The 15742-nt window shown below is 39.2% G+C and overlaps 1 protein-coding gene across 4 annotated transcripts in view; it reads left to right on the top strand.

Moving 5' to 3' along the window:
- Nucleotides 1-15742, top strand: part of PALLD (palladin, cytoskeletal associated protein) — a 408233-nt gene that overhangs the window by 176764 nt on the left and 215727 nt on the right. For all 4 annotated transcript variants that reach the window (XM_058720931.1, XM_058720930.1, XM_058720933.1 and 1 more), the window contains 5 exons: nt 4158-4224; nt 5711-5816; nt 8561-8635; nt 13003-13144; nt 13670-13693. In XM_058720931.1, the coding sequence (XP_058576914.1) occupies nt 4158-4224; nt 5711-5816; nt 8561-8635; nt 13003-13144; nt 13670-13693 (414 nt within the window). The remainder of the gene's footprint in view (nt 1-4157; nt 4225-5710; nt 5817-8560; nt 8636-13002; nt 13145-13669; nt 13694-15742) is intronic.

The raw sequence follows: 15742 nt of genomic DNA, 5'->3' as shown, positions 1-15742 counted from the left end.
ATACCCCAAAGTATCTTGAGTGGTGGTATTCCAAATGATTTTTTTTTCTTTAATTGTTGCTATTGGGCATTTTCTGGGTCTTTTCCTGTGAGGAAGTATTAAATAGGGTACGTTCTTTAAGTGAAAAGAGAACACCTTTTAAAGGCAAGATAGCAGGTGTATCTTTGTGACATTTGCACTGGCACTTGTATCTTCAGAATAGAGCAGAGATCATGGGCATTTGATTCCCTCCCTCTGTGTGGGGAGCAATATAGAAATAGCATTTAGGCTGATGAACAGATAGACGGATAGTAATTGTAAGTTCTGGAACATGTCAGACTGGAGCTTCCATCAAAAACTGAAAGTGGTGGTTTGATGAATACGAAAATGTTAACCAGAGACAGGAATGTCCTTTCCTGACTAGCAGGTGCAAAGCAGATGACCAAAGGGAGGAGACAGAAGGAGAGAGGGAGGGAAGAATCCTTGAGGGGGGAAGGGAACTTGCTGGCACAGAGAGGGAGATTGGATCCACCACCGTCTGCAAGAGCTGCTCTGACACCTGAGACACAAGGTGACTTTGAGATTTCACGAGGGTTGGACAGGTGTGCAAAAACTAGCAAGGGTTTTCTTTTCCAGGGGTTGAAACCTTTTTGGCCCTTTACCTTTCTCTGAAAATCAGCTGGAAAAAAGGAATTTGAAAAAAAGAAAGACTTTCTAAGTAGATAATCAGGGGATTTTATTTTTAAGATTTATTAAATGTTTGGAATCAGATGAAAAACAGCTATTGGTGTCCCCAATTTCTAGCCACTTTGAGAGCATCTGTGATAACTTCTGTAGGACTTTTGCTACCCTCTCCCTCTTTAAAACTCCGGCGACTCTAGTAAAATTGATCTCAGATGACCCATGATTTTCTGGTAATGGAGTCTACTGATTTTTGCTCATGTTTCCCCAGCTCCCTTCCCATACCTCCTCCTCCTTCCATCTCTATCACCTATTTAAAAAAAAATTTTTAATTTTGAGAGAGCTTGCACACAAGCGGGGGAGGGGCAGAAAGGAGGAGAGACAGAATCCCAGGCAGGCTCTGTGCCACCAGCCAGAGCCCCACAAGGGGCTCGAACTCACAAACTGCGAGGTCACCACCTGAGTCAAGACCAAGAGCCCCACCGACTGTGCCACCCAGGTGCCCCTCTGTCATCTGTTTGTGATGGTTGGCCGGTTGTGCTGCTCTTTCATTTTGTTACTCCCCCAGCTCATCCTGCATGACTGACTTTCCCCATCACCGATCTCAGTGCCTAGAACGAAGTCCAAACACTGTGGCCCTGTCTTCTACATCTCACCTTCCATTTCTAGACTTGCCTCCCGCTGCTGCCCCCTAGCATGCTGCTCTTCTGTGGTTGCTTAGTTCACTTTCCAACCCCAGACAAGTGTTGCAGTTCCCAAGGTTCCATTCACTCATTCTACAAAAAGTTGCAGGTCTGCCATTAGCGAGGCATGCAAATAAGCCCTCAGAGGAGTTACCTCCATGGCATGCGAAGGTCATAACGGTACGAGGGAAGTCATGGACCACAAGTTCAAAAAGCCTCTCACCACTGCTTTCTAGTTATGTGACCTTATGCAAATTACTTAATCTCTTGGTTCCTCAGTTTTCTGATGTGTAATTGGACATAGTTCACCTCTTAGGTGAGTTATTGTAATTAAATGTTGGGGCACCTGGGTGGCTCAGTTAAGCATTCAGTTATGGCTCAGATCATAATCTCACGGTTCCTGAGTTTGGGCCCCATATCAGGCTCTCTGTTGTCAGTGCAGAGCCTGCTTCCGATCCTCTATTCCCACCTCCATCTCTGCCCCTTCTCTGATCACATGCTGTCTCTCTCTGTATCTCTCAAAAGTAAACATTTAAAATAATGTAATAGGGGCACCTGGGTGGCTCAGTCAGTTGGGCATGTGACTTCGGCTCAGGTAAAGATCTTACGGCTCGTGAGTTCGAGCCCTGCATCAGGCTCTATGCTGACAGCCTGGAGCTGCTTTGGATTCTGTGTCTCCCTCTCTCTCTGCCCCTCCCCTGCTTGTGCTGTCTTTCTCAAAAATAAATAAACATTAAAAAAATATATATAATGTTATAAAGTGCAAAGCAGATTGCCAGGCAAGTAGTAAGTACTCAAAAATTGGTAACTAACTCCACCTCAATTTTTCAAAGAACTTACAATTTTCTAGCATATAGGATGTTATAAAGGACCTGAGTAGTAAAGTAAGAACATGGGGAGTTCAGAGAAGACAAAGCACAGAAAAAATTACTGGGCTGATCTTAAAACGCTATCAAGAGAAGACAAGGTAAGAGTTTCCTATGAGAGTGAATAATAGAATTAAACATACAAACATAAGAAAAGACCAAGAAGGGAAAGCCCTCCCTTCCTTTGGATCTTTATTCAAAGTTCCCGTCTTGATGGAACCTTCCTTGCTACCCTACTTCAAATTGCATCCCGCCCCATTCCCTCCTTCCCTATTCTGATGTGTGTTTTCTCATTTCCCTCAATGCCATGTCATGTATTTATCTTGTCATTTGTGCCTTCAAAAGAATGTCAACTCCACAAGGGCAGGGGTGGGTTGGTGGGTGGGTATTTGCTGCTATATTCCCATTCCCTAGTGGAGTGCACGCCATTATGTTCAACTCTTTGCATTGGGGTTCTAGGACATGGAATTTGGCCGATAGAGCTAGAAAATCTGGTTGGAAATCATGCGAGTCACTAAATAGCAGGGTTTTAGGTTTTTAAATTTACGGAATAGAAACTCATCATCTTAGTTTTTTTTTTTTTAACATGTTACATTAAAAAATGATAAAGAGTTTGAAGACTGACCTAAGAAGACAAGATAAGAATCTGTTGTGGTAGTGCAGGAACTAAGTGAAGAAAGTCTATACTAAGTATTAAATAAATACGAAGGGACAGCAAACATTCCAGCAGAGTTACTTAAACATGACTGTTAAAACATTAATAAAAGACTAGAAAAATACAGTCATGGAAAGTAGCATGGGGTAGCCATCCAAGAAATTACGTTAATGCATATATTCTAAATGTATTTAAAATATACTGCAAAGAGTACATATAGTGTGATTCCATTTGTATAGACATATACATAAATGTATGTTAATAAGTTTATCTGACAAATATACATTAGCATGTGCAGAATGGCATTAAGGAAGATACTGTAGTATTATGTCACACAATTCTCTCTTTGGTTACTTTTCTGTAAGCATGTATTATTTTATATTAAAGTATCTTTAACTCAAGTTAAATACATCTCATAAAAGCAATACCAAGAGTATACCTCTAATCACGCTTATTTTAAATCTGTCACCTAAAATCTCTTGTGACAAAACACATGAGCATTAAAATGTTAAGTACATTTTGTATTTTGACTAAAAACATAAAGTGACCCTCAATTCACAAACAGTAAAGAAGCGAATGAATTTGGGAGAGTGTGATCCAAAATTGGAGACATTCTTAGTCAAGAATGAAGCCACTGGGGCGCCTGGGTGGCGCAGTCGGTTAAGCGTCCGACTTCAGCCAGGTCACGATCTCGCGGTCCGTGGGTTCGAGCCCCGCGTCAGGCTCTGGGCTGATGGCTCAGAGCCTGGAGCCTGTTTCCGATTCTGTGTCTCCCTCTCTCTCTGCCCCTCCCCCGTTCATGCTCTGTCTCTCTCTGTCCCAAAAATAAATAAAAAATGTTGAAAAAAAAAAAAAAAAAGAATGAAGCCACTGTTTTGTTCTAATTTATCAAAGACTCAGAAAACATCTCCTAATTAATGAGTAATGAAGACATTGAGAATCCACACAATGTAATCTCCCAAGAACGGATTAAAGTTTAAAACCTTGGATGTTTTACACAGACACATACATTTATTTCATAGTTTATAAGCCACTTAGAAATTTGGTAGTGGTGGCCAAAGTGATAAATGAAATTAGTAGTAAATTTGGCATTCAAAACAATTGCTTTGAAGAAAGCTTTTTATAATAGATTTTTAAGAAGTTTTCTGAAAAAACAGTCCAAATAAAAATGGTCTGAATCATTCCCTATTTCAAAATAAGACATTGTATGTTATTTAAAAATGAAAAATAGTACTCTCTGAAGCAGTTCTAGATACCCTCAAATCTTAATTTTGTCATTTTCTACTTTTTCAGGTGCCAGTTCAACAGATTCAGAGAGTGAAAGTTTAGCTTTCAAATCAAAACCTGGAGCCATGCCACAGTGAGTGCCTATGATCCCATCAATTGTCTGTATAACAAAGAATGTCACGAGAATCGTTAGGGTACAAAGCAGCATGCATTGTGCTTTGAAGGAAGAGGTCTGCTGATGTCAGTCAAAGATCAAATATCTGAACGTGAACACATTTTTTTTACTTAGGAATGTAGACTTTGAAGTCTGCATTTCATCATTGAGATGCCAAAATCAAACCATATACAATGTTAGTCTCAATGACAACTAACTGGTTATAAATATGTAAAACTAACAGTCACATCGAGAGGAAACTAGTTAAATCATTACCAAAATATAAAGGAGGACCACTTTATTGATACAAACTGGAAAATGTCTGATTAAGCCAGAAATGGGTTTCCATTTGGATAAAGTCTGTTACTGGTTAGATCTTATGAAAATGGTAAAATTTAGTTATTCTTAGGAAGACAGATGGGTTATTTCCCAAAATAATAATTATGTAAATTGATATTAATAATTAAGTTTTTGCAAAAATAAAATCAAACCTACCGGAATCTTGCAGAAAATGCCATGAATATTGAGACTGTGCTAATCAATTTCTTTGATCTGCTAGTATATACATGACAATTATATCTATCCAGGAGCGTATATATATACGTATATATATACGTATATACATGTATATATACATATATATATATATATATATATATATATATATATATATATAATCTGCCACCTCTGACTTCAGATAAAGATCTCAAGCATAGTAAAGTTACATGACTTGCTTGAGATTGTACAGCCAACCTCTTAGCAAAGCTGGGCCTACCAACCAACTGTTCTTAACCTTTCTCTACACCTCACTAACTTTTATGGGTAAGAAGAGACAAAAATGCCAAGACATTCTCAACAAAATGAGGAACCAGGACAAAGAAGAGCTGCTAGACTTAAAATAGACCACTAAAACCATGAACTAAATACAGAACCCAAACCCTAGGACTTTTTCCAGACATTTTCTTTTCTCTTAGGATTTCCAACATCAAACTTTAGGTTCTCTGATAATGGCTGAATTATATATAGCTCCTTTTCTCTTACCCGTGTATTTATTTTGGTAAAATCTATAAGGCCCATTCTATGTATGTATTGACTATAGCCATTCTAACTGTAGGTTATGAAGCATTTCTGAAGCACTTACAATTGAAGTGGACTGAGTACACAAAAAGAAACTGAAATATTCTGTGGAAATCTTTCAAAGAATAATTCCTGATTTTAAAAAGTTCTGGGGCGCCTGGGTGGCTCAGTTGGTTAAGCGTCCGACTTTGGCTCAGATCGTGATCCTGCGGTTCATGGTTTCGAGCCTCGTGTCGGGCTCTGTGCTGACAGCTCAGAGCCTGGAGCCTGTTTCAGATTCTGTGTCTCCCTCTCTGTCTGCCCCTCCCTGGCTCATGCTCTCTCCCTCAAAAATGAATAAACATAAAAAAAATTTCTGATGGAACCCACTTGCCTTTTTATTTTCCAGAGCTCAAAAGAAAACAACTTCTGTTTCCTTGACAATAGGATCATCATCTCCAAAGACAGGAGTGACCACAGCTGTGATTCAGCCATTATCCATCCCTGTTCAACAGGTAAGTCCTCGTACTTGAAACCACAAGGAGTCAAACTCATTAGCAAACTTTGTGAAGCAGACTTCATGATTACAGCTTCGATTCCAACTAGTACACTCCCTGCAATATTTTCCTAAGTGGGAGCACAACAGGGGGAGGAAAGAAAACGGTAGGTAAAGTTCTTCCTTTTAAGCACTAAAAATAATGTTTAATCAAAAACCTATTACCAGTTAGTCAACATCCGCTTTCCCATTGGGAACATCTCTAACAGCCAATAACCTGATAATACGCTCTCTCTTTGAGCTATGACTATTTGATTATTCTTCCACAACTGTGCCCTCTTCCATTTAGCCAAATTTATTAGCTCATTTAAAATAGAAGCAAGAAAAGTTGACATACCAACAAAAGTTTTTCCAGGAGCTAAACATAATCATGCTATAATAATAATAATAATAATAATTATTATTATTATTATTATTATTATTATTGGCTTAACCAAGCATTTTTACCCTGCTTTTATTTCATTACAAGACTGCCGTGTCCAAAAAAGAACAACAGTACAAACTACTGAGGTAATAGTGAGCTTACTTTGCAGATACAACAGGAATTAAAAAAAAAAAAAATTGGAATCTTTAAATGTTTTAATTAGATGCATGTTACTTTGCCGTTGTGCTATGATGTGTATATTTAAAAACAACACTCACAAAAGCCTTCCCCGCCCCCACCCTTGAAGTGTAAACTAATTCCTAACTAATCACTATGTTCTGTGAGCATCATCACCAGGCCTTCTATCTATTGAGCACTCAGGTATTGTAGAGTAATACTCTGGGATCTGTGGTATGTAGAAACCATAGAGAAGAGACATTTGAAACTTGAAAAGAACCAGCCAGTATAACTCACTTAAAGATGGTCTAAATATTTGTTTTAAATCCCTAAGTCAGAGTGGAACCTATAGAAATATATCTGATTATATGTAGATTTTTTTTTTTTTGGTGTTTGATATTTAAGTATTGATAAGTGATGAATGCTTAGCACCATGCTAGGCATTTCATTGGAGAAAAACAATCTGTCACCATCTTCATTCCCAGTTTATAATTATTATTGTTATGTAAATTGGTATTAATAATTAAGTTTTTGCAAAAATAAAACCTACCGGAATTTTTCAGAAAACTCCATGAATATTGAGACTATGCTAATCCTATTTCCTATGGGGAAATAGGAAATATAAAAATATGAATATTGCCGAACACATTAAAAGCCTAAGAGCAGGGACACCTGGGTGGCTCAGTCGGTTAAGCATCCGCCTTCAGCTCAGGTCATGATCTCACGGTTTGTAAGTTCGAGCCCCGTGTCGGGCTCTGTGCTGACAGCTCGAAGCCTGGAGCCTGCTTCAGATTCTGTGTCTCCCCCTCTCTCTATGCCTCCCCTGCTCACGCTCTGTGTCTCTCTGTCTCTCAGTAATAAATTACCGTTAAAAAATTTTAAAAAAAGGCCTAAGAGCAGAAAATATGTATTTAAATATGTAAAACCATAATAACATAAACAGTACATTTTAAGTGGTTTAAATTCTACAGGAGCACTAAATGGAAGGTAATCTAATCTATTCCGACAGTATAGGCAGGAGGCTGAAGGGCTCACAGAAACTCCGTTGCTTTATTATCATCAGCAACGGTCATATAAAATTTTAACACCCTGGAACCAGATTGCCTGGGTGTAAATCCCAGCTCTACCACTTACCAACTCAAGAGACCTTGACTAAGTGATGTAACCTCTCTATGCCTAACTTCTTCATCTGTAAACTGAAGATAATACCATCTATCTATCTCATAGGATTATCATGAGGATTTAGTGAGTGAATCTCCACATAACATTTAGAACAGCGGCTGGCACAGACTATCTACTGTATAAGCATTCAAATAGTCTATGCACATAAAAAGACAGTGAAAAGTGAAACCCAATCCTAAATCACAAGCCAATGAAAAGCCTTACGAGGATAATGAATAGGCCCTTTCCATCCTAGCATCTCTACAACTGCCAACATTCCTGATGACATCTTGTCATATTTAGACACATAATATCAGATCACTATCATCTCGGGGTAAGAAGCTAACAATTGCCTATATAGAGCAGAATAAACCCAAAGCGCTTGAAAATAAATGAATGTAGAAGGAGAAATCATTTCCATTCACTACTCTGGAATCCTTCTATTTCCCCAGAGATGAGTTCCATTCAGTAAGTATTTCAGCACCTTTGTTTTTTGCATATCAAGAAAAAACAGTATCCTTCTTTTTAACTTCCTATAATTCCTTATATCAAAAAAGAGTTCAAGTTAAAAATAAGGTAGGGGAATGTTTGATAATTTACCCTCCACTGCCAGTAACTTGTACTTTTAATTCAATGAATCCAGACCGTATTTAAAAATAAAATATAATGTCTGTGAGAACTTTGGAAAAGGCCCCTGTGAAACCCCCACACACAGAAATCCATTTGGTAATAGCATTTAAAAGCTCATGGATCCCTAAGGAACCAGGGAACTTGTACCTTGAATATCCTTTTGAGTAGAGAAGAGTAACAGATGTGAAATGAGGGTGTAGAACAATGTCTGTACTGTATGTAAGAGTAGACCAGCAAAATGATATATGGCGATGTTTTCTTTCCCTTGTTTCATTCATGTGGAGTGATCCCAATAATGAAAGGTTTCTTTAGCCCATCTGTTCAGCAATTTATATATTCAGAATTTGATCCCTGTGTCTCTGCTTTTTCAGGTTCACAGTCCAACCTCGTATCTCTGCCGACCTGATGCAACCACTCCTGCCTCCTTTCCTCCTATTTTTACAAAGGTCTGACATCTGCAAGTCTCATTCTCTGTGTTTGCTTTGGTCTTGAAATTCCATTCACATGGATTCACATGTGGCTTCATGTAGCAGTCTTTAAAAATGAAAACGAACAGATCAATAGGCTGTCATGGTTACCTTTGGGGCTAAATAGGTATTTACCGAAAAATTGCTGGGTGATTATAATCTTGTGAAGGGTCTAAAAAATGTGGGCATGGTCAGTGACCTGATAGAGCTTACAATAGAGTGGGAAAGCCAAGACAGGTGGGAAAAAAGACAAAATGCTGTGTTTGAAATTGTTTGGGAGAAACAAGTTTTATAGAAATAAAAAAAATGGGTAATAATTCAGTTTGTTCTAAGTTTGTGTTTTGCCTTGCCAAGCTGAATGACCTCCATTTCATTTGTCAACTGCTCAACTCAGAAATGGTTCCATGTAGCATATCTTCTCTCTCTTTCTTTGTTTTTTTGTCTTTGTTTTGTTTTGAGAAAATTACAAACCTTTATTGAAAGACTTCTAAAAAGGCCTAAATAAGTGAAGAGAAATACCATGTCTGTGGACTGGAAAATGGTCAAGAAATCATGACTCCCAGATTAATCTGTAAATTTAATGAATCTAGCTGAAATTCTAACAGGTTCCTTGTTTCATTTGTTTGTTTGAATTAGAACTTGGCAATTTGACTCTAAGATAAATCCAAAAATAGCCAGGGTACTCCTGAAGAAGGCAAATCATATGATGGTAAGGAAGGCATGAGATTAGTCCTTGGAGATGTCAAGACTTTGTAAAAATATAGTAGTTAGGACAGTATGGTGCTGGCATAAGACCAGGTAATCAGAACAGAGCCCATAAAGACACTCCAGTATTTACAGAAACCTGCAGATCACTGGGTAAAGAATGAATTCCTCAGCAGAGATAAATATATATATATATATATATATATATATATATATATATATATATATAGGACTCCTATTTCATACTTTTTACAAAAATCTACTCCCAGTAAACTAAAGACAAATGTAAAGAGCAAATCCATAAAACATGCAAGGCAGTGGAGAAGAGCATCTTGCTTGTCTTCCTGGAGGGAATGATTTTTTTTTTCTTCTAAGCCAGCCTGAATCCAGCTTTATTAAAGATCTTTCCATAAACAATATTTACTTTAAGACATGGCAACAAATGATATCTGACAACAACTTTGAAAGCCCCCCTCCTGGATAGATTACAAAAAGAAAAAAAAAAAAGATTGTGTGAAACCTTACCAAAAACAGTGCCACTCTAGTAGTCCATGAAGTTGTCCTTCGTTGCTTAGAACAGCACATGTTACCAAGGTGTGGATAATTCAGGTGCTGTGTGACTTTAGAGCTTTTTGAAAACAGCTTCACCAGATCATCACCAGGAAATCTGTTATCTGCTGTATTGCTACCCAAGACATGGCTGATTTTGAGGGTGTCAATGCACCTCTTGATTTAAGTAGATAAAGAAGATGTGAGGTTTTGCTTTCCCTCCCCATGGGGCTTCACCACTGGGGCCTGGCATATGGAGATGTTAGGGAATTCCTCCTGGGCACCAAGAGAAATCCTTGAAAATGACACAAAACCTTGTTCCTCCTGAATCAGTGACATATTAGTGGTATATCCCCTTTCTCCAGAAGAAAACCATGAACCATACTGTGTGCCAAACACACAGTGTAGTAAAAAGAAACATAAACAAACTTCTATATTTTTATAAAGGAATTCTATATTTTTATAAAGGAATCACAAACTATGGAGTGACTGGAAGCATAGAGCACCCCTCCCTGGGCATTTTCGGTGCCTTCTACCCTCTGTGTCTAGACTGTAGACCATCTCTGTTCTCTGCAGGATTGCTTTCTTCCTTCTTTGCGTTTGCTTTCCCCTTTGTCCCTTTGGGCATCTTTTCTCCCTGCTTTGCTGGGTCCTTTTTGGGCCTGAGCTTTGGTTTTGGAGGGGCAGGTGTAGAAAATAAATCTGCTGATCTCCTTTGTATCTCAAACTAGCTTTCCCTTTGTCACCCTTAGCATCTTTGGGGGCATGATGGTGACAGTGAACGCCAGGTGGGCTTTGCCAGTTTAAGAGGTGCCTCCATCTATTTCCTCCTACTACTCTGGTAAAGATTCCCAGGTTTCGCAGCTGGTCAGAGGCAGAGCAGCACTTCTGCCTGTGGGCCACCGGGCTTCGCTTGGGACGGCAGAGCTGGCATGGACTGTGGGACTTTGGGCGGTAGGGACACATGAGAGACTGGGAGAGCAGCTGGCCTCATGTGGCATTTCTTGCTAAATAGTTGGACCCCTTCAAGGAATCGCAGTATCCGGTGGGCTTGGTATATGACGTGAGATACCCTTATATGGACCTGAAACACACTCAGGAGTCCCAAAGTTTACAGAGTGGGTGGTGCAGATTGCCAAGCACAACTTCTGAATGCAGTCTCCTTCAGTGCTCCTCATCATGTTCCTGCAGGTTCTCCTAGTGGCTCATTCTGCCCGGCTGTGGCTTTTCTCAAGATAAAAATGTTTGCTCCAGGGCGCCTGGGTGACTCAGTTGGTTAAGCATCCGACTCTTGGTTTTGGCTCAGGTCATGATCCTGTAGTTGGGGAGTTCGCGCTCCCCATTGGGCTCTGTGCTGACAGTGTGGAGCCTGCTTGGGATTCTCTCTCTCTGCCTCTGTCTCCACCCCTGCCCCCCTCTCTATTTCTCAGCATAAATAAATTAAAAACAGAAAAAAAGTTTGCTCCAGGTGGAGTCAAATTGTGATCCTGGAATAACTGGAGTTTTGACTCTTCAGGTCCTTGGCATCCTGCCCATTTTCTCTATCTCTGACTCTCCAAAGTTTGAACAAAACACACAATCCTAATAAATCAGAGTCTCCTTTGGTGCCTGAAAGGTCAAATATGAAACATATTTGTGTACCCTTTGAAATCTACCACAAGCAATTTCCTGGACAAGCCTGGAAGTGTTTAATAATGAATCCACACAATGTGGAGCCTGTGAGCAGCACTTTGCCTGCTGTGGTCCATTAAATTGGCTCTTCTCTGGACCCGATCACAAAGTGAAAAAGTCCATTTAAAACCAGAGATTTCCTACATTAAAAAAAAAGGGGGGGTTGAAGAATGCAGTCAGAAGTAGTTAATAATCTTAACCTTTTTACTTAAAAAAGGCGTTCTTGTTAACTACCGAAATTATCAAATGCCTTCTCCGACTTAACACTAGATTCTCATAGTTCCTCTGCCAACATCATCAACTTTGAGAATTTCCTTAGAGCTCTAACACACTCACCGAAGGCCATTTGCCACAACATTTGTTTTTCCCAACAAGCCATTTGTCATCCCTTCAGATAATCTTAAATAAGTAATAAATGAAACCGAAAAAACCACACAACTTCTTGATGTGAGTTTGTTTGCTTTTGGTTGATGTACAGGTGAATTGCTTTGTCATATTTGAATTATTTCAAGATTTCTACATGACCTATGTAAGATCTCATGCTATGAAGTCAGAAGTTTAAAAAGTCAAAAAGTTTAGTTAAAAAGTCAAAAGTTAAGTTTAAGCCATTGCTAGGTCCTCCTGGAGAAAGAAGGTAGAGAACCTATGGAAGAGGACTGGGCATCTTTTGATATTTAATAACAAGTATAAAAGCTTTTACCTCTTTGCATCTGTGAAGCCACATTAACTTCTAATCCGTCGGACTGTAAAAATGTACTGGTCTGGAATTGGAGTGGGGTCCGGGGCAGTGAGGGTAATTGCAAAGGAAGAGGAAATGAAGGTCATGAAGGGAGATGTACTACAGGTTTTATTGTTTTACTCAGAACTTTAAAATGAGAAAATCCCCAAGCCCCTTGTGTTAATAAACCATGTTAATAAACCTGACGTAGGAAACCCATTGGCAAAGGTGTGTTGGGGGTGGGGGGGGGAGGAGGAGTACATGGAAAGTTGGAGCATGTGAAAACAAACGTATGCCTTTTTTTTTCCTTCCTGTCTGGTTTTCCCAGGAATCTACGTTCATATGAAATATAATGGTTTGGGGAAGTTTGCATTCCACCAGCTGACTCTTAAATGTAGATAAAGGTAACAGGCATTACCATAAAATTCCATAAATATGAAGTGGCAATAAATTTGCAGAGACACGAAGTTTCTAGAGGCCCAGTAGTAAACCTTACTAATGTCATTACATGGAGATTATGAAAAGCTGACAACCAATGGGTTTAAAGGTGTTTCTTTTTATCTGAGTTAGTGGTAATTATCTTATGATGCAAGTTTTGCCTTTTTTTTTTTTTTCCCCGGGAAGCTTTGGAAGCGTTATTGTCTGTTGTGAAATTGTGGACATGTGCACCAGTCTAACAGGGAGTGTTTTCCTTGAATTTTAGGAACTGCAAAACATAGCTGCATCAGAGGGTCAGGTGGTGGTACTGGAGTGCCGGGTCCGAGGAGCGCCCCCTTTGCAGGTCAAGTGGTTCCGACAAGGGAGTGAAATCCAAGACTCTCCAGACTTCAGAATTCTACAGAAAAGTAAGGAGAGGTGCCCATTCTCCCACATTCATTCATTTTCTTCCCTCAAGCTTCCAAAAAACCAAGAAGGGTTTAGTCATTTGGATGAATTGATTTCTATTTTGGGGAGAGTAGTAAGACCAGATAACCTGCAAATATGTGGGGTCCAGTGTATTTAAGCAGTGGTGGTCACTTGTGTAACCCTTTGAAGGTCTAATGAAAGTTGTATATACGTCAGAAAATGTTACAGACTTGTGAACTCAAAGTAGGGCAAATAATTTGAGGAGGGGTATAAGCCTCCTATAAGCCCCTCTATGGATTATGGTTTACAAAACTTCCTAGTATAAGCTGTTTGTTACTGGTGGAATTTGGGTTTCTGTATTTCTAGAAATATAAATTGATCTATCACTTTACTCTTTTGTACTGTGGAGTTCCCTATATTCTGTAGACATGTCCTAGACAGAGAAAAGATAGGTGGATTTATTATTAATGGAATCCCGTTCTAATACTCTGTTTTGATTTATTTTTTCCTCATGTGGCAAACAGAACCTAGATCTACAGCTGAACCTGGTAAGAAGCTTTTTCTTTTTGTTTGTTGGTAACATATCTTTGGGGTTTCAATAGTTCTTTGTCTCAGTTTTAAAGCCATAAGTAGAACAATGTTTTTGCAGTTCCCTGGAAATACGAAACCCCCTTAAAGACAATATCTTCTTTATCATGGGGTGTGTCCACTGCATTTTACATCAACTTCTTTATTAGTAAAACATTAAGTTCCATTCAGACAAGAAGGTCAAGCTCAGTGGTTTAAGGCTTTTTTAAATATAGTCTTTTATATTCAGAAAGCAAAGCGAGTTGATTTAAAAAAAAAAAAATCGTCCTGAAATTCCAGTAGAAAAGAACCATCTGCTACATACTTTCGCTAACCAAAGCCCAGGAACAGCTCGACCCTCCAGCTTAGAAATGCGTCTCACATGAGAGCAGCCCAGAGATGTAAGCAAAACTGACCACCGGTATTTCTCATTTATGTAGCCTGAGCCATAAACTTGTACCGTTCTCCCAGCATGAAGAAAGTCATCTTGCCCTAGGATCTCTCTTAATTACCGGGTCATTTGACCTCATCAGAGTGCTATGTTATCCGGAAGCACCAGATCCAACTCTTCTGCTTCAGACTTTGTGGATATTTATGACTCCTCATGAACTAAAAAACATTTGAAAAAGAAACAATAATGTTTCTCTGTGTATTTTACAGGACGCCCACCTCAAGAGTACTTTCTTTTGTGTTTCTCCCTTTGGCAAAATTACAGTTTCGCTTACTCCTTGACAAAAGGTTGAAAAGCTGATTTGTGCTTTTCTCCAGCTTTGAGCAGCTTCTGCCGTCATGTCCCTTAGGAGCCATGGCTTTGCTCTGTCCCTTCTTTGACAACTTGAAAGTTCTCAGTGGGCTACTGCTGGTCAGGTTACTATGGTTAGTCCCGGACCTCTCACATCCGAGCATTGGGCCATTAAAAGTAGGATGTGATCCTTTTAGGATCCAAAGGTTAAAGGGTACTGAGTAGCATCCTTAAGGAACAATTGGAATTGATCTAGTGCCTTCTTGTCATGATTACAACCAGAGATGTTGCCCCACTTAATGTGTCAGTCATCACACCAAATACTGTAGTCACTTTCCAAAACATAGACAACTTCATATTCTGTGATAGGTCTTTATATAAAATTGCATCTTGGGGCACCTGGGTGGCTAAGTTTGGTAAGCGTCTGACTTCGGCTCAGGTCATGATCTTGCTGTTCGTAGGCCCCATGTTGGGCTCTGTGCTGACAGCTCAGAGCCTGGAGCCTGCTTCAGACTCTGTGTCTCCCTCTCTCTCCACCCCTCCCCTGCTCACACTCTGTCTCTCTCAAAATAAATACTAAAAAATTACAAATTAAAAAATTGCATCTTGCTGGTTCCCTGATACATGGAACTTCTGAGACTCCATCTGCTGCATGAGCTAAGATGTTAGGGCACATCTTGTGTTTACTATTTTAAATAGACTTATTGATAGATATAAAAGTAGGAGCCAGATACCTCTCTATCTACAAAAAAAGTTGATGTGAAAAAGTCACGGGCAGTTTATATCTTACGATACTTTATGTGCAAATAAAACTGAAGTTTTGAGCCACAAATTCTAAAAGCATTATTACTGGAACGGATTACTGCTTTTGATGTTGTGTTGTGGATTTTGTGCAAATTCATGCAATTCTTTTTCATCATGTTGTTATCCCTTGTCGTTACCTACAGAGGTGATGATGATTTATGAAATATCTCCCATGATCTGTGTTGGAAATTCCTAACTAACCGTCATCTAAAAACTCATAACACTGGTTAGAAGCTGCATAGTTTAGTTTCTGAGTACATATGTATTTGAAAATTGAAAATACTCAATATATTGGCTAAGAAGGAATAAATTTGGGTGTGGAGGGAGAACAGAAATGTCTGCTACCACCCCCCCCCTTTTCCATCCTCTTCCCTTTTATCCCTCAAACTACAAACTCTTTTTCAATTATGATTTTCTGTTTTGCTTCTAGCACAATCATGATTTGATCATGATTATTTAATAAAATTAGTTCTCAGCTTCGTGG

The sequence above is a fragment of the Neofelis nebulosa genome, chromosome 3 (assembly GCF_028018385.1).
Source record: "Neofelis nebulosa isolate mNeoNeb1 chromosome 3, mNeoNeb1.pri, whole genome shotgun sequence".
NCBI classification, from domain to species: domain Eukaryota; kingdom Metazoa; phylum Chordata; class Mammalia; order Carnivora; family Felidae; genus Neofelis; species Neofelis nebulosa.
Note: the sequence above shows the minus strand (reverse complement) of the source record. Positions and strands in the feature narration are given on the sequence as shown.